At 39.0% G+C, this 18839-nt stretch overlaps 1 protein-coding gene across 1 annotated transcript in view; it reads left to right on the top strand.

The window, feature by feature from the left end:
• The window catches only part of pdgfba (platelet-derived growth factor beta polypeptide a), a 29723-nt gene extending 12936 nt beyond the window's left edge, over positions 1 to 16787 (top strand). Inside the window, exons 2-7 of the mRNA XM_030162340.1 lie at positions 5004 to 5106; positions 7890 to 7955; positions 8094 to 8290; positions 10454 to 11603; positions 13618 to 13750; positions 15723 to 16787. Coding sequence (XP_030018200.1) covers positions 5004 to 5106; positions 7890 to 7955; positions 8094 to 8290; positions 10454 to 11603; positions 13618 to 13745 — 1644 coding nt within the window. The 3' untranslated portion in view covers positions 13746 to 13750; positions 15723 to 16787. The remainder of the gene's footprint in view (positions 1 to 5003; positions 5107 to 7889; positions 7956 to 8093; positions 8291 to 10453; positions 11604 to 13617; positions 13751 to 15722) is intronic.
• Positions 16788 to 18839: the final 2052 nt, after the last annotated feature.

Genomic DNA, 18839 nt, shown 5'->3' on the forward strand with positions numbered 1-18839 from the left:
CTACGTGATGTCAGAGCTCTGAACTGGGTGAATATGGATCTAGAATGACTTCACAGGTGAGAAGTCACAGGTTTGACTGCCATTCCAGTGCATTTTCACTGGTAGAACATTAGAAAAAAGTGGCTTACTGGTTGTCTGGAACACAGCATTATTATTGCATTTAAAATTTTGAAGGGAGGAAATTTCCTCTATGAGCTACAAGAAATATTTCTCGTGCTTCTCTTTGTGAGAGCAAAGATTTCATCATTACTTTAAGAAAACCAAGTCGTTATCGACAAATAGGTAAGGCATTGTTCGGCCAATAGGTTTGACTAATGGTGTCACATTAATAAAAATAAGGCAATGGCTACTGCTACAGTACTGTGGCACAAAATATCAGTTTGTCTATTTCCACACACCAATCAAATGTTAGCATTTGTACTAGAGCCAATCATGGCTACTGTTACATGAACTCATTGGCCTCTTGTTGCCACAGTACTGTGGTGATATATGGTGTATACTTCAGTGCATTCTTTTGTGCATTTTGCTACCACAGTACTGTGGCAATTGATGGAAGAAATAACAAATTGGTGACAGTGTATAGTATAGAATAGGAATTATTGTTCAGAATACTCTATATGTTCTTTTATGGTGTTCTTTGCTCTGAAGGCTGGAGAAGGTGGCCAGAGCTACATGTTTGATGCGGCAGTGTGCTGTGTGACTTCAGTTCTGTGTCAGTTCAGTGTATTGAGTGCTGTGGTCCTGTGGAATTCTGCACTCTGAACATTGTCCCACTGGCTGATTTATGCCAATGTCGGATTTACATCCCCACCCCCCACCCCCATTATTTTTATTATTCATCTATTTATCTGTTATTCTTGGTGATGTTTTAGCTAACATTATTGGCTAACAATATGTCAATCAAAATGTGATGTGCAGTTGTTGAAACAAACTGAAAAATGAAAAGCTGTTTTTGGACTAGGTTATGGATGTTTAATATCACGCAGATCTTAATGAGACCCCCATTTTTACTATTTCAAGTCATTTTATTTCCTTCAATTTTTTTAAACAGATGTTTAGTTCACTACAATTTTAATGAGACCTCCATCCCATTAATCTCAGCCTCACCTCCACGCTGTCATCAGTCAGCAGCATTAACTGAGCTGTGTTTGTTCCTGAAGGGTAATGCAATCACTACACTTAACCTCAAAGATTAATGTCAGGCGGCTAAATTGAGTTCATTTAAGGTTAAGCTGCTGTATAACTCTGCTGGATAAACAGTAACTACAGTTTTTCTTCTCAAACCCACTGGAAGCCCAATGGCATGAATGTTTGAGTGGAAATAAAACATGATAGAGTCAGTGGTTTTGGTGAAGTAAACAAAAAAACAACTCTTGCATAAGTTGTTTCTGCTGCTGCATAAATTTATTAGTAACTTTTCGCGGCGTGGGGACATTTTAATTTGCGAATAAGGTTCATTAAATCGCAGTAAAAATGAAGGATAAATTTGTTTTTTGTTTAAATCACCAAGCAAAGTGTATTACTAATGTAAAATGGCAACAACAACAAAGCAATAGTGAGATTTTTTTATGCCATAAATTGAGGATGACAGCTCCCTCTCATGTTGAATTGAATGGCTAAAGGTCTCGTTTGTTCTCCACTAACCTCATCAAACAATTACCCGAAATATTTTCTTGGCACTCCTTAATTTGTTTTAGCATCCTTCTAACATGTGACTTTATCAAGTGGTGTCCCAGGAGTTCCGAAATAGTATCGAGTCACAGCCAAGAAGAGAAAAATGTAACACAGAAGACTGAGTAATCTGTGTGTGATGTTGATAAAGAAAGTATTTTTAGTGAAAAGCTCCATCATTCTTAATGAATTCCTGCAACAGTATTCATTCAATGTTTATAAAATAGCTTCTCATCAACTATTATTAGATTACTTATACAAGTTAGCAAGAGCATTTTACAGGGTTTGTGTTCTCAATGAAACACAAGGAAAAGACCTTTTAAGTGCCAAAGTCGTAGTATTGCGACAAGCAACATAACTGGATGAAACAGACAGTGTATTGAAATCTTGATATAAGATTGGAATATTTTTAGAAAATAAATAAATAAATAAAATGGTGCCTAAAGGGTTAGCATTGGTGAATATCGGCACACATTAAGGTGGATTGAATGTAGTATAGATATCTTAGCCAATATGCAGTGGAGTACATGTATAGATTATTTATAACATAACACTGGAAGGTCTCAGAGCATCTATGTGTGTGTGTGTGTGTGTGTGTGTGTGTGTATCTGCACACTTCTCAGAAATTGAGACATTTTTAACTGACCAATTTTGTACCTACAGTTGAGGAATAGTCCCATCTCCTCATAAAATATCTTGGCAAGTTGATAGGACCAATATTTTGGGAGATATTAGTAATTTTGGAATTCAATAGCTGAACAATCACATTGCTATGCCCATGACGGTTGGCAGGAAGCGCAGTACCATGCTGCATGATGGGAAATGGAGTCAAAAACAGGAACAATGCATTTAGATAGATAGATTTACTTTATTAATCCCCAAAGGGAAATTCAAAATACGGTCACCGCTCCACAAAAAGTCATACCACATCAACAATCAATAAATAAATAAATGCAGAGTATAAGTAGCTAAGAATAAGTTAGATTGAAAAGAAAGTAGAATTAAAAGACGTTACTAGCTTCAGTCCCTAGAGATCGGTATTAATGTGACCCATGGTTCCCTGTGGGTCAATGCGCTACTATATATTATATTTATGGAAACTAATATAGTTTATGGGTTGAATAAAAACATTATTGAGATTATCATATTTAGTATAAATTATAAGGAAGGTTATATATAATTAGAAATTGTAGCATATTATACATTCTATTTATATTGGTTTATACATAGAACACATGAATTGGAGTAGGATGTAGAATTATATATATTATAATTCTTATATTGATTGATATAAACATACAGTACATACATATTGTATGAATATAAATTAATATAGTTTGTTATGGAAAGTATGTACATTTATGTATTTTATTTTTTTATTTGTATTGTATTGATTTCATTCATTCTGCACATTAAATCAAAATCATAATCTTTCATTTCATTAATTGTATCTGTTGTTTTGATGTTTTGGTGTTTAATGTCATTTAAGGTAAACTGATGTTGCACAGAATTGTTGTATGTGAGTGAAGATTGGGTCTAATTTCCTGACATGAAGGAAGCAACAGCAGTGTTTGTGGGTAAACAGACAAATAGAGACTGACGACAGGAGCAACAAACACTAATCACAACAACCATCATTTCACTGCAGAAGGAAGTGAAACCAGAATGTTGAGGAGATGGAGGACAGCATTACGTCAGCCCTTTGCTCTTTTCCAGACCTTTCTCTCATTTTTTATCTCTGATAATGCCTCTTTTATTTGGGGAGATTTTTTTTTTCTTTTAATTCTTGCTTATCTGATTGCTTACATAACTGCAAACAGATCATGCACTTGTCTTCTGGGGTTGTTCCTTGTCAGTTCAGTCCTAGTAAACCTTGTTGTACCATTTTATATAAATGACAATGCCTGAGGAGATTCCTTCTCTATACAGAGGTTTTTGATAAGTTATAACAGTGTCACATTTTGGAGGTGGATCCACCAACGTTCAGTCCAGACACTGAAACATATGGACATAAAGACCCAAACAGTATTCAGTGTTCAAAACAAGTTCAGAAACCAGCATTTCATCACGTGTTTCTTCTTAAATTAAAGCTTAAGTGCTGAAATACTAATAAATGCCCTATAATACTAAAAAGATCATTATGTTATAGGATTATTTTTAGCACACTGTGTCTAGTAGAGAGGAAATAGTACATGGAAAAGCTCAATATTGTAGGAAAAAATCTAATTCTATTTTGGCAAACAAAGATTAATTATTATCTCTGTCTGTCTTCCCCTCACACAGATGAATAGAAAAGATAATGTTGATAGAATGACATATCCTGTAGATAGACTCCCTGTATGATGACGAGCAAAACTTATGTTTCGTTTATGGCTGAAAGACAGTGAAGTTCACTAAAATGACAGGAATGCTATGTGTGTTATGTTATGTTATGTTATGTTATGTTATGTTATGCATATGTTAAAATTGTTGTTTTAATGTTGTAATAGTGATAATTTATAGTTTTCTGATGTTTCCATATTAATCCACCTATAATTCAAAATGCCTCAGCTGAACTTAAAGCACAGTACTTTATCCGGCCTCTTGATAAAATGTTTACTTGAATTACATTTTTCTTTCTGCCTGATGATGCTTTATACCTGATTTCCTATGTCCCTTTTTGGCTTTTAAGACTCGCCAGCTTGTAAAAACTCAGTTCTGGTCTCTTTCCCCTGTTGCTAGTAGATTTTTTTTTAAAAAGTTTTCAAACTTTTATCTTTCACCAGGATTTTGACAAACCTTTGCACATTTCCACCAAAATTACCCAGGAAAAAACTTTCCCCTTGACCCTAAACTTTTCCTGAAAAAACTTCCTAGTAGGGGGTGGGACTTTTGAGATCGCCTGGAATTCTTGGGGGCGGGGCTGTGTGTTAAAGAACACTGATTGGTGCAACACTTGCAGCGTTCTATACTTCTGTTCACCCACCATGTTTAATCCAGTGGCGTCTGCATCTTTTCTGTGCAATCTGTGTCGGTTGAAATTTATGGCATCTTATGGCCTTAAATTTATTCTTACTGCCACCTACTGCACTGGAGGTGTAGTGCAGTTTCTTTTACCACTTTTACCCCTATACGTCATCAGATTGATTGGAATAAATTAGTCAGAACTTTGAGGTTGAGACACAAACCACACAGATTATCAGACATTCTTTTACCCAGCTAAATAAATTCCTGCAAATGTTTGGTGGAAAGGGGGCTAAAGTTTGATGACAGTTTTCTTCCTGAGAACTGTTTCCACACTTTATAATAATATTTCCAACAAGGTTCAGACTGTACATGTGTTTTGTCCACAGGGTGACCCCCTCCCTCCGTCGCTGGTCGACCTGGTGAGGAACTCTCCCATCTCCTCTGTGGACGACTTGAAACTGCTCCTTCAGCAGGAGACCAACGCAACAGGTACTACAGCCCACTACTTGGACCATAGTAGAGCCATAGTAATAACACAGACGTGGAGGAGGTGAGTGTGTGGGTGTGTCGACGACGGAGGAGGCCTTAGGAGTAAGGAATGCAGTGAGAAAGCAGGAGACAGAGAGGGTATCAGTGCACATGCCAAGGTCTGTGTTAGGGCAATATTTACCCGAGACAGCAGCAAGAATGATGAACCTGCTGGTGTGTGAACGATATCAGCGAGCGACACACACATTCTGACCTTGGTTCATGTTGGAGAGAGGCAAGCTTCCAGCACAAGGTCATTACATTGTTCTCCTGCACTGGATTCCTCTCTGGGTTTTGAAATATGGATGTGTGTGTTTGTCTGACAGAAAGAGACCACCCCCCTCTACGCCTGCACCCCCCACTGCCACCTCCACCCCCCCCTCCTCCATGACAGCAGAATACAAATAAAGTCGTACACAGAGTTGCACACTGCTCAGTGGGTGATTAAAAAATTCATTAATGCTGTCCCTCTGAGCAAGTGAGTTACACATACATATATTAATAGATGGCCCTTTGATCATTCCATAATGCATAAATAACACAGCAGTGACATAACAGCGACCACAGAGAGGAACCAGTAGAGGGAAGGATGTGCAGAAACAGGGCACGTGGAAGTGACTCAAAGTCGATGTTTTTGAGCGGGACCAACTTTTTTTTCCCACTTGGTTTAGCAAGTTCAGCAAAGACCCAAGTTCTGGAGACATGAATGTTTCATTTCATGGATCTTTTTGTTTGTCTGTAACATCGTTCATGTGTTGTCTTTCATGCCAAAGCGGAATACTGACTTTTCAGCTATGCGATGTTTACTGGTACCTCTGACATTTTGCAAAAGCAGGGATTTTCTGCTCCGTTTCATATTATAGTGTTTCATCCTAAACATGTGATGAATAGTGAAATTGACTCTCAATCCATGAGAATCCGATTGCAGTCATGTGAACTACTGCCTTGACATGAACTGATGCCATTTCTCAGCTAATAGTCGCTTGTGTTTCACAATGTTGGAACAGTGGAAAGCAGAAAATAGGCCATGAAGAATTCAGGAACAACCATGAGGATTTTTGCATAAAGTTTGATCTTTGGCATCTACATCTTCAGTATGTTGTATTATTGTGCATGTAAACAACAGTGGTTAGCTTAGTAATGGAGTCAGCTAATGTCAAATTATGATTAGCTCCCAGCACAAAACAAACTGACAACACACTGCAAACTTCATGCAAGTACACAATATGTGGTAGGACCCTAGTAGAGCTGGTTTTGCAGTGAAGATTTTACAGCAAGTTACTCTTTTCATAACTTCAAAGTTATTCCATAACTTCATTTTTTTCAAATTTCATGGTACCCCTAGGAAAATGAACTAATCAAGTCTTACAAACAGTAAAATGTAGATAGATGCATAGATATAATTAGACTGTAGCCTCTGATAGCAAGAAGAGACTGTTTCTTTCTGCACCAAGCAGTTAATTAAGGCTAACAGGCAACCAAATAACACCTTGTGCATCTGTGTCTACAGACACACTCCAAAAGACCAAAAGCAATCTACACCAGGGATATAATTAGGACCAAGGGGCTACAGTATGAAATGACGACATATGTGAGAGTGCAAACACACATACACACACTCACCATGAGTTATATTTAGCAACTCATATCTCTCCTCAACAGTATTCTTGACAGAGCCGAGACAAATTGCTGCAGAAAATAGCCTAATTGTTTTAGTGGGAGGAAAAAAATGGCTTCCTTTGTGCAGTGAACAATGAAGTTGGTTAAAAACTGACTTAACAGGCTCAACTTTTACAGAAGGCTGTCGTCACTTTGAAAAGTGCTCGGTCAGTGTTGACGGGAAACACCCTCTATAAAGCATTTTAAAGCATAGCATTTCCTTTAAAAAGTTTCCAGCAATGTTTATATTTCCAAGAAACATTCCAAGAACATTCCAAGAAATACATATTTTAGGCAAGAAAGGTTTATTCCATATGGTTGCCTATCAACATTTTTTTCTCTTAAATTTTAACATTTAGTAATCCAACCACTGGTTCCAGTTTTAGGCCTAGTCCTAGTTCTAGTTCTGGTTTCTAGTGCTGGTCCCAAGCCTGGATAAATCAAGAGGGTTGCATCAGAAAAGGCATCCAACATAAATCATCTGCCAAACTAACTATGCAAGCAACCCCTAAAGGGAGCACTAGTAGTAGTTGTAGTAGTAGTAGTAAGTAGTAGTAGTAGTAGTAGTAATAGTAGTAGCAGCAGCAGAAGTAGTAGTAGTAGTAGTAGTAGTAGTTCTAGTAACCTTCATATTTAGCATTACTTGTGACTATTTTATATGAAATGCTTAAACCAGACTATAGTTACCATGTTTTTTTTTACAAACTGTAGAATATGACATCCACACAACGGCACTTCATTTCAATGGAAAATCAACTAATTTTTGGATGCAAATGAGGATCAGCTCTCTGGGTTCTGAAGCAATTTACTTTGGTTAAAATTCTCCAAATGGTTTATGATGAGGTGCCAGGTTCAACGTTGGTTACAAAGGTTCTGAGTGATTTTAGCTCAGTCTCCGAATCTGTAACATTTATCGTTTCAGTGTGAAAGTTAATAATATAGGTGGTGCGTCTCCAGTGGCAGCAGCTGATATCTCTTTGTATTTTTTTGATTGAGAGATGCACACTGTGTTTGCTCAGTTGAACCTCATTCATGCCTTTATTTTCCACCTGTCCAATCTTCACCTCTCCCATTTTGTCTTTCAGAAGAGGAAGAAGATGAGCATGACATTCTCACAAACCACACCCATGGCCGTTACACTAGAAGTCTTGGTGGGTTTCATGATCTGTTTGTGGTCCTTGGCTGCACTTTGTGTCTTTTTCTGTCCTTCTGTTTCTTCTATCACTTCCTATAGCATTCCTATGTGGACCCTCCCTCTCAGACTCTTTGTCCCTCTGCTTCCTCATCAGTTGAGGCACAGCCAGCCCAACAGGCCGCCTGTAAAGTTCGGACGGAAGTGATGGAGGTGACGAGGTCTATGCTGGACCGCCGCAATGCCAACTTTATGCTGTGGCCGCCCTGTGTCGAAGTGCAAAGATGTTCAGGCTGCTGTAACACCAGGCAGTTGCAGTGTGTCCCCACCGTGACCTCCAGCAGATACCTGCAGGTACACATTGCAAACAGCTGCAGGAAAACAAGCTACTATTAAAGGGTTTTAAGTTGATGCAATTCCCATCAGTCATTTTGGAAAATATATTAAAGTGGGAAACATATACTTGTTAAAATTGGTAATCAGATATTATACATGATTTAATGTTGACATACTTGGGAAAATTACAGGGTTAAAGTCAGTCTTGGCAGGGTGCCACCTAAATCCATGGAATTATTAGCTTGTTTGGAAACGTCTTCAGCCAATCAGCTGACTTATCTACTTGCACAACACACTTAATAGTAGATATAGTTTACAGCCACAGGGTTCTTATATTAAACAAACTATCTGAATTATTTGCTCCAGCTGATTTGCATACTCTCTGCAGGACATGTTTGGACTCTAGACATCACACCCTGTCTCTCAGACATTACACTCATATTATTTGTAAATACAGTTTCTTATAAATGTAATTCAAGCCAATTCTATTTTTTTGTAGAGCCCAATATCACAACAAGGTTGCCTCGTAGGGTTTTACAGAGTTTGTTAAATATGAAAATAAGCAAACAGTCAAATAATTAGTTTGGTAAAATGCCGACAAAGCAAATGGATTAATGTCCCAGGCATCCCCCGTCCTTAGACCATCCTTTTCGGCAAGGAAAAACTCCAAAAAACTCAGTGGGAAAAGAGAAACCTCGGGGAGAACCACAGTGAAGGAGAGATCCACTCCCATGGACGGACAGGCTGTAGATGTAACCAGGACTGATGGATGTCCATTTGCAGATGTAGTTCCACTCTGTAAGGATGCAGTAGGGTGGGGGTACATTTAGTCTGATGCGGGGGAGGAGGTCCATCTAGACAGGTGAGGGTAAGGGAGGAGGTCTGGGGTCACCAGTCAGGACAGGGCACAGACGAGTCACTTCAGGTTCTGTTGTCATTGGGCCAAGGTTATAATAGTTTTGGATTTTTCATCATAGTTTAGCTTTATTTCGTTTGGACTTTTTTCCTCTAACTCAGTTAGTTTTTAATTAGTTTTTAGCTGGTTTGCTAGTTTTTATTAGTTTTCGTTATTTTCTAAATGCTTAATTTTAGTTTAGTTTTAGTTTTGTCGTATCTTTTATCTTCTTAGATGCCGTATTCAAATAAATCGGGATGGCTGTGGCTCAGGTGGTAGAGCGGGTCGTCCAATAACCAAAGGGTTGGCGCTTCGAATCCTGCTCTGTCCTAGTCAGTCCGTCGTGTCCTTGGGCAAGACATTTCACCCTCCCTGCCTCCAGTGCCACTCACACTGGTGTATAAATGTTCGGAGGGGTCGGAGGTGGTCGGAGGGGCCATAGGCGCAAATTGGCAGCCACCCTTCTGTCAGTCTGCCCCAGGGCAACTGTGGCTACAAATGTAGTTTACCACCACCAGAGTGTGAATGTGAGAGCGAATGAATAATGGGTCAATAATGTAAAGCACTTTGGGTGTCTAGAAAAGCGCTATATAAATTCAACCCATTATTAGTATTATTAAATCCCAGACAGGACTCTGCTGCTTTCTCCCAACTTTAGTTTCCATGTTTCCAGGTAGAGTGGGGATGAGAAGACGACTGTAAACGACAAGTGACGAGAAGTGATGGACCGTTAAATATATGGTGCCAGCAGCTAAAATTACACAAGGGAAATAAATCAATTTCATATCAATTCGACATTGACAAAGACGAAAACGAAGGGAATTTTATCCATAATTTTTATATGTTTTAGTTAGTTTTGTAAGCACACAATACAGTTTCAGTTAGTTATTGTTTTTGTCATTTAATTATAGTTTTTATTTATTTCAGTTAACAAAAATATTTTTTCAATTCTAGTTTTCGTCATTTCGTTAGTTTTCGTTAACGATTATAACCTTGCATTGGGCCTCAAGCGGCTACATCATGGCATCTACATCAAATAATGATTCAGCCAGACCACCCATGTATAAAATGCTCTATTACAGCAGTATATGTTCATGCACATGAGTTTGACGTCTAGACTCCATGTACATGATTTCCTGAACATATGTTCGCATTCTGCAGAATAGTAACTAAAAGCGAATCGGCAGCAGAGGAGTACGCCTTGACTACCTGAAGTAGCTCAAAAGCATAGTTAAGTAAATGTCTATGTGCTAATGTTTCCTGGTGTTTTTCCGCCTTTGTTCCAGGTGATAAAGATCCAGTACATTAACAGGAAAGCTCACTACGACAAAGCCATCATCTCAGTGGAAGACCACGTCACCTGTAGGTGCCAGCACTCCTCACCCTCCTCATCTTCATCTTCCTCTTCATCCGCTCCTGTCCCTCGTTCACCCATTCAGAGCAACCCCAACCCCCCTCTGCCTCCACCCCAGCAACCTCCCCCCTCTCCTCACCTCCCCTTGCCCCTACCACGGTCTGTCCACCCTGCCCCTCCATCCAAGACTCACACCTCCAAAGCCGACCTTCATCGCCACGACGACCTGAAGCACAACCAGCAGCACTACCACGGTGAGGAGCGTGAGCCCGTGGCGCGGCAGTGGCAGCAGGGCAGCTACACCCAGCTGGTGCACTGGACGCAACCCAGAATGCACCAGGCACCCACGCATATGCAGCAGCCGGGGATGCACCAGCCGGTCATCGGGGTGCTGGGGTCGGTCAGCAGCTGGCCGTCAGAAGCCAGGGCAGAGCACAGCGTCATGGGAAACACTCAGCCGGTCGGGCATGGGAGCGGGTATGATGGGAGCAAGGAAGACGGCGGGGAAGTGCACCATCCTGATCATGCGCAAAGGCAGCAACAGCTCTTACAACATCAACAGAAGCAGCAATATCAGTATCATCAGCAACACCATTATCCACAGCAGCCGTATCAGTACAGCCACGGAGGTAGCGACGATCAAGAGCTGAGGACGCAGTATCGACTCAACGCCCCCCAGTCGGACAGCGCCCTCCCACCTGGCAGCCCCACCCAGCTCCCCAGTCTTACCTTTAAACCAAATCCCACTACCCCTGAACCCACCAAGGGCAAAGACTTAGTGACACACCAAAAAAACACAACAGGGGTCACAATTCATAAACAGACAGAGACTGAAGTGGTCAATCACAAAGGGAACGAGAGGGAGGAGAGTGGCTCGGCCAATAGTGGGGACTCGGCAGGTGGGGAGCCGTCCAATCAAGGGAAGGACAAAGACTCCAAAGTGACCAGTGGGGACAGTCATTTCACAGAGGAGGAGAGGAGACACAAACTTTTGGAGATGGTACAGAAGGAACCAGATCGACAGACTTACCTTCATCCACATCTTCCTCAGCAAAGACCAAAGCCGACCACGTCTAAAACAGGTACTGCTCAGCTCGGCATTAAAAAGAAAGTAGCAATGCTGAAAAGGCTTTTAGATGGTTCAGAGTTAATTACTTTACACTAAATAATGCATACACATACTGTATTGTGCGTGATACTTCCTATTGTTGTTTGCAGTTTATACAGTCTCCACATTCCATTACTACTGTACTTGGGCTGGAGAAATAATCCACCATCATTGTGGAATATGGATAAAAATCTCTGGTCATCTGGTCTGTTCTTACTCAAAACCAGTCACAAATATGGGGCATGGAGATCAGCCTACAATGTAGTAATAACTCCTTTTATGCAAAATAGTGTCCAAGTGGAAGTTGTTTTGGTGGAAAATTTGCACTTTAAGGGACAAGCCCTGTTATTAAAGGTGCTGATGTGAGTCTGTGTTGGCGTCAGTTTTGTCGGACCCAGTCGTTCATATTATGCTCGCTCCATTACAACGCAAACGACTGTCTCTGTTGGTTACGTCCATGATAACAACCACAAAATGTTGTTTCTGTGTAGAGGATTCACACTTGAGTTGTTCATTGCATTTCCCCTGCTGGTCTACTGCTGCAACACTTCATGCAAGCATACAAGCATAGCACAAATCTTGCAGAGAGAACCATTTAAATGGCCTTATCCCTGTGCAGGAAATTAAAAAGTAAATAAGTAAAAATCAATAGAAAGAAGAGGAGTTGCTATTTACACCCGGGGCTTGTATAGGCTATTATTGTGTAATGATTGATGAAAAGCATTTTTGGTTAAAAAAAAAAAAAAAAATTCAAGCACAGAATTAACTTTGTGAAACATTGAATTTGAGCAATTATAAGCAGGTAACATCTAAAAAACTATACCTTGTCTGAACAAAAGAAAAAAAGAAAAGTATAATTACATTAACAGAAGACAAAATGAACGTCATTAGCACCATTGAATTTGAGCTCAAACCATGATCTTTAAACCCTTTAAGACTTAGAACTATATTTATGATGACTTCCAAATGATTTTTTTCTCATATTTACCCTTTCCTATGATTTATCTGATCATGATCAACACTGATTATGTAGATGTTCATTAAAGCTCAGTGTAAATTCAAAGGTTATTTTATCAAAACACAGAAAACTGATTTAAAAAAGGACTTTTTCTGTAATATATCGTTAACTAAACATATAACATGTGTCTCCATCCGTTGTCATTTATCAAACTACATGGGTTTTACTGGTGTAAAACTGGTGTAAAACCCATGTCGTACCCATGTTGTCAAAGATGACTATGTTTCCATGTTCACTCTGAGCCTCTGAACGTCCAAAGGGGTCATATCTGATGACCATGAAAAGAAAAACTGTGTTTTACATTTTACTTCAATTTGCACTTGGTTGTATATGGTTGTTCAGGGTAGTCACATTTTTATGTTATGTCACAAAAAAAAGACAAAAATTTGGATTGTTATTTATAGATTATTATGCGTTTTATTTTACTGGTCCGGCTATATGTGGCCCGTGAACTAGAAGGAGTTTGACGTCATGCAGAATGGAGTGCATTTATGAAGGGTGTACTTGTATTACAATCACTATTACTACTACTACCGCCAGCTGACATTGTGTGAGTCTTGGGACATGTATTCTAAGTGAACGCATGGGAGAACAAGTGTGAGAGTTTCCCAGGCAGGAAGCAGCTCTCTGGACATGTATGACTAAACAACATTGCCACATGTGTCCTGCTATTCTTCCTCGTCCCCTGAGAGCTCCGCAGTTAGGAGCAGGACTTCCCACCGCCTCATGTCTGAGGCAGACCTTCAGGCGGTCCCAGGCTTTGTTACAGTGCATGGCCTCCAAGGTTATAAGACGGCCTTCACAGAAACTGCACACCCCGTGGATTATTCTCAGTGGTGCTGCTGTATATTCATTCATGACTGACTGTGACACAAAGAGTAAAACCATCAGGGACATCAGGATGTTGCTTTATACAGTGTTTGCTTTTGTATTTACACTGTGTCCTCTGTCTGTCACCTATCTTTCACAGTTGATTCAACTGTGGCTCCTAATTCACCGGCGGCGAGGCGAGCCCCGTTCCGACCAGCCTCACCACGCCGCAGGAGGAAACACCGCAAACGCATCAGCAAAGCAGCCATCAGAGCAATGATCATGTAAAGCAGGTAGGTTCCACAGCTCATGCCCTTTTTGAGAACTCATAACCTTTAAAGACAAAAAAGTTAAAGTTAAGGTTCACTCACTTTATTGTACATGCAGGGAAATTCAGTCATTCCTAATACGGCTAAATTTAGCATTAGTGATTAGCACATTAGGAGCAGTGAGCTGCCATTAAAGGTGTTCAGGGACCAACTCTGGATCTCCATCAGCATCTACAGGGATTATAAAGTCAGTTAACATTAACCTTAAACACTTCTGTGTCGACTGTTCAGCCCCATACTGCAGGCAGCATGTTTTATTTTTGTGCTTCTTTTCATCATTTTGTGTAGATCCTTTTTTCTTTTTTTTTTTTTTTTACTTTACTTTCTTACATAATGAAGTTGCAAGAAATGATGTAACTGATATTACTGAATTCTACTACTCTTGCATTTCACACTTCTCATTTGATGATTGATTACACTAATAAAGTATCGATATTAATTAATAAATGCAAAATAAAAGCTCCTTTGTCACGTCTGAATCTTATATGCTAACTTACTTCAAGGTTTTATAATGACACGACACCCCACCCACCCCACCTGGCAGCATAAAATTGAACTAGTCCATCCATGTCATGTGACCAGAAATGCAGCGATTTAGCTGTTTTTATTCTGTTTATTCCATTTCATTGTATTCAATGAATACATTCAAATTATGCTATTTTTTATTCATGTGTATTATTTCTTTATTTTTAGTTAATTCATATGTGTTCATTATTTATTATTTATGTGTTTTATTGTGACATTTTAAAATTCATATTTATATTTATTATTTGTGTTTATTTTTATGTTTAATGAATATTTATGTTAGTTAATTGTTTATTAGGCAATGGCTACTGCTACAGTACTGTGGCACAAAGTATCAGTTTGTCTATTGTCACAGAGCCAATCAATTGTTAGCATTTGTACTAGAGCCAATCATGGATACTGTTACATGAACTCACTTGTTGCCACAGTACTGTGATGATATATGGCGTATACTTCAGGGCATTCTTTTGTGCATTTTGCTACCACAGTACTGTGGCAACTGATGGAAGAAACAACAAATTAGCGACAGTATATAGTATAGAATAGGAATTATTGTTCTAAATGCTCTATATGTTGTTTTTTGCTCTGTGCAATCAGTGAGATTGAGGCTGGAGAAGGTGGGCGGAGCTACGTGTTAGAGTGTGCCATGTGACTTATCAGTTCAGTGCCAGTTCAGTGTTGTGCTCCAAATTCTGAACTCTGAATGTTGTCCCAGTGGCCGATTTATGTCAATGTCAGATTTACCTACTGGCGCAGTGTCCCCCCATTTGTAAATCTGCGGGGGGGGGGGGGGGGGGGGGGGGGGGGGGGGGGGGGGGGGGGCGGCTGCTACTTTGACAGGGAATCGAACCCAAGTCTTCTGCGTCACTAAATCTCCCCTGTCTGTAGATTCGACCTACTTGCTATCTGAATGCCTTGGTACTTTTCAGGATGTGTCAAGTTACCAGTCTAGACATGAAATAATGAGGTTGCTGATTGGCTCTGTGGTAATAGACAAACCGATATTTCGTGACACAGTAGCCACTTCGTATTTATTATTTATGTGTTTTTTCTAAATTTATTTCATTGCTTAAAAAATAGCCACCAAAGGTTATCCACATTTAAGCTGTTGAATGGTCAGTATTTGTCATGTGAGATGTCTTTTCAGGGTAACATTTTGATTAAAAAAGTCACTGAAAGTATCGGTAATGAGTATTGAATACATATGGCAAAAAAGTAATCTGTATTGTATTGTAAAAGTGTGGTATCATCCAGCACTACTGAATTCTACAGTTGCCACATATCAAACATACCTCACTAAAAAGACCAGCACTAATTTAACTAGAAATTGTATCTCTATCACCAGATGAGATTCAATGACACAAGGAGAGTGGACAAATGTGACTGAACTTGTGCTCTTTGTTTCTTACAGTGAATGGTTTACTGAAACCCTTTGGCCAGAGACACAAACGCCATAGGAACATGGAGAGCCTGGACTCTTGGATGGTGGACTCTGCGGACAGATGCTGAGGAGACAGTTTAGCTGGGAGACACTGCTGATGTTCCAACCAAACAGATGTGGACAGAGTCAGCTTTCCTGCTCTCTGATGAGAATACTGTCTGTCTGCTACAGAGGATCCAGCTTGGTGGACATATAATAAAAGTGCAATCTTATAAACTCTACGGACTTGAAGATATTTGTGACACTAAACACTGGAATACATTGTATGAACCACAGATCTCATTCATGTGGATTGACGGATGCTTTAGACGCTATAAACGGGCCTTTCGTTCCAGTCGGCAACCACTGATCGGCTGCTTCAACGTGTTTGACCTCCAGCAAAACTACTGATCGGTCAGAACACGGACGAATGGACGACACCTCGGACACAATGTAGGAATCATCTGTGACTAAAGGTGGAGCTTGTGTTGAAACTGGAAAACGTGAAGAACTGGATTTCTACACTGGGACAATAACTGGAAACCATAGCTCAAGCCTAAATGCCAAACATACCTGTTATCCTACATCATCTCAGTCTATTGTCATCTAACACTGGAGTAGCCATACACTGATCATACTACGTTGAATTAGAGAAGTGCTCGACATTGTACTGTAGCTTAATGTACCGAAAATTATGGATAACCTGCTCGTTTTGTACTACAGCCAGATCGAATGGAATAACAACCAAATGCCTGCCTAGATAACATGCTATGAATATCCACATTAAAGCAAGTCTTAAAGACCTGGCTTTTAGAGATTGCTGTGAGCCAGTTATAGCCAACACTGTATGTATAAATGCTTTTAGAAAACGATTTCTGGGGAAAAAAAAAAAGAAAAAACTTTATTTCTTAACTTATTTAAAAGGAGGATTTGAAGTTCTCCAGTTCTCAAGTGTAATTATTGTCGCTGACATTGTTTCAGATTATAATTATTGGTTGTACACTGTTACTGTAATGAATGTTATTTTTAATATAAAATAAAAATGCTCAACAAATATCCACTTTGCATTACAGCCTTTAAGATTGCATGCTCGGTGTGTTACATTTAGTGGCATCTAGTGAAATTGCAGATTTAATAATGCTACAAAACCTGGAAAAAAACAATCTTTAGAGACATTTGGTGTCTTGGATTAGTGGATAATAACTGCAGTAGGTGACGCTGATACAGCTAAACACTAGACAACACCCAAATTAAAACGGAAAAAAAGAGGAATAAAAAGAAAATATGGTGGAGGCAACCCACTTTTTCTGCAGATGTAAACAGCTCATTCTCATCTCTAATAAAAAGACAATCATCAGTATTATATTCTACTTATAATGCAATTAAATCCACCTAAACCTTTCACAGTGGCAGATGAAATAAAGTACAAATACAAAAAATCTGCACTTTACTTATTGTACTGTACTTTCTACTTCTACTACCAACATTTTAACACAGATACAGTCAAGGGAAAAAAATATTATTAGACCACACTTGTTTTCTTCAATTTCTTGTTCATTTTAATGCCTGGTACAACTAAAGGTACATTTGTTTGGACAAATATAACGATAACAACAAAAACAGCTCATAAGAGTTTAATTTAAGAGCTGATATCTATCCATTTTCCATGTTTTCTTGATAATAACCAAAAATACTTAAGTTCTTACATCAATATCTATGACACTGTACTGCCAAAATCAGTGTATTTAGCCATTTCTTTTCTGTCTTAGTCACATGATAAACACAGGAGTTAGTACTTGATTGCATAATCATTGTTTTTGATGACTTTTGATGGTCTAATAATTTTTTCCACAACTGTGTCTACTATCCCTTACATTGTCAGAAAAGGCCTCTCAATTCAGTTTTATACATCTGAGGGGAATCATCGATTATTTGTATTTTGGCATCACTGTGATAAAACAAGTGTGATTTCAGCTTAAATGGCTTAGCAATAACATAGAAAAGACAGGTGATGAAAGTGATGAAAACATCCTGATTTAATGTTGTAAAATCCAGCGCACAAAGGCCAAAATAATATTTAAAAAAGAAGAAGAAGAAAAAGAAGAAGAAGAAGAGGAAGAGGAGGAAGAAGAAGAAGACATGAAATCGAAACTGGATAGTGGGGGAAAGATGTTCAGACACTTTGGAGCAAATTTAATCTTCATTTTTTTCCATAATATTGTTCTTGAGTACATTTCAAGAACTTGTATTTTACTATTGCTTCAGTAAAAGGAGTTGAATCATTGCTTTTACCAGCTAGAGCAGTGGTTTCCAACCTTTTTTTTGACTTGTGACCCCATTTTAACATCACAAATTTCTGGTGACCCCAGACATTCAAAAGGGAGCCTTTTTTTTTTTTTTTTTTTTTTACTAAAATTAATTTGTTTTGATCATGCAATAGTTTGCTACACTATGTTGCAAAAAAACCATTAATTTTAGACGACACTTAGACTATATAATGTATATTATTATGGACGGAGGCAGAAAAGCCAGGTGTAGATTACTGCACAAAGAGAGAATTTTATTTTCCTTGGTCAGGATATGTACAGTCAGTCCAGCTTGGATTTACAAGGCTGACAATTAATACTGAACAAACAAGAACTCAAACTATGCATCATGAAAGAGCTGCAGCATCTGAAACCAACCACAATGAACATTTGACAGATAAACAGTACCACAGTGCTTCAGTTTCAGCTACAGAGTTTGTCATGTCTTTTATGGATTGGGATTGTCTCTCTCAACTCACCATATATTTTTTATTAGTAAGTTTTTATTTTTATCATTTACTAGAAATTTCAGGCGACCCCATTTGAATTCCAGGTGACCCCACGTGGGGGGTCAGAAAACACTAAGCTAGAGCCTCTTTGCACAAGTATCTTCATTTTTACTGATTTAAACAATATCTTTACTTTTGCCGCCTATGCAAACTGGATCTTTAAATAGACATGCAAATCTATGGTTATAACATGTGCATATACAAAGTTTATGCGTATGTATTCGCACTCTCATGTAAGAAACCTGTTGGCTAAACTTTGCACTATGACTGCACGTCCTGCAGGTCTGTCACGC

Source organism: Sphaeramia orbicularis, chromosome 1 (assembly GCF_902148855.1).
Source record: "Sphaeramia orbicularis chromosome 1, fSphaOr1.1, whole genome shotgun sequence".
NCBI classification, from domain to species: Eukaryota; Metazoa; Chordata; class Actinopteri; order Kurtiformes; family Apogonidae; genus Sphaeramia; species Sphaeramia orbicularis.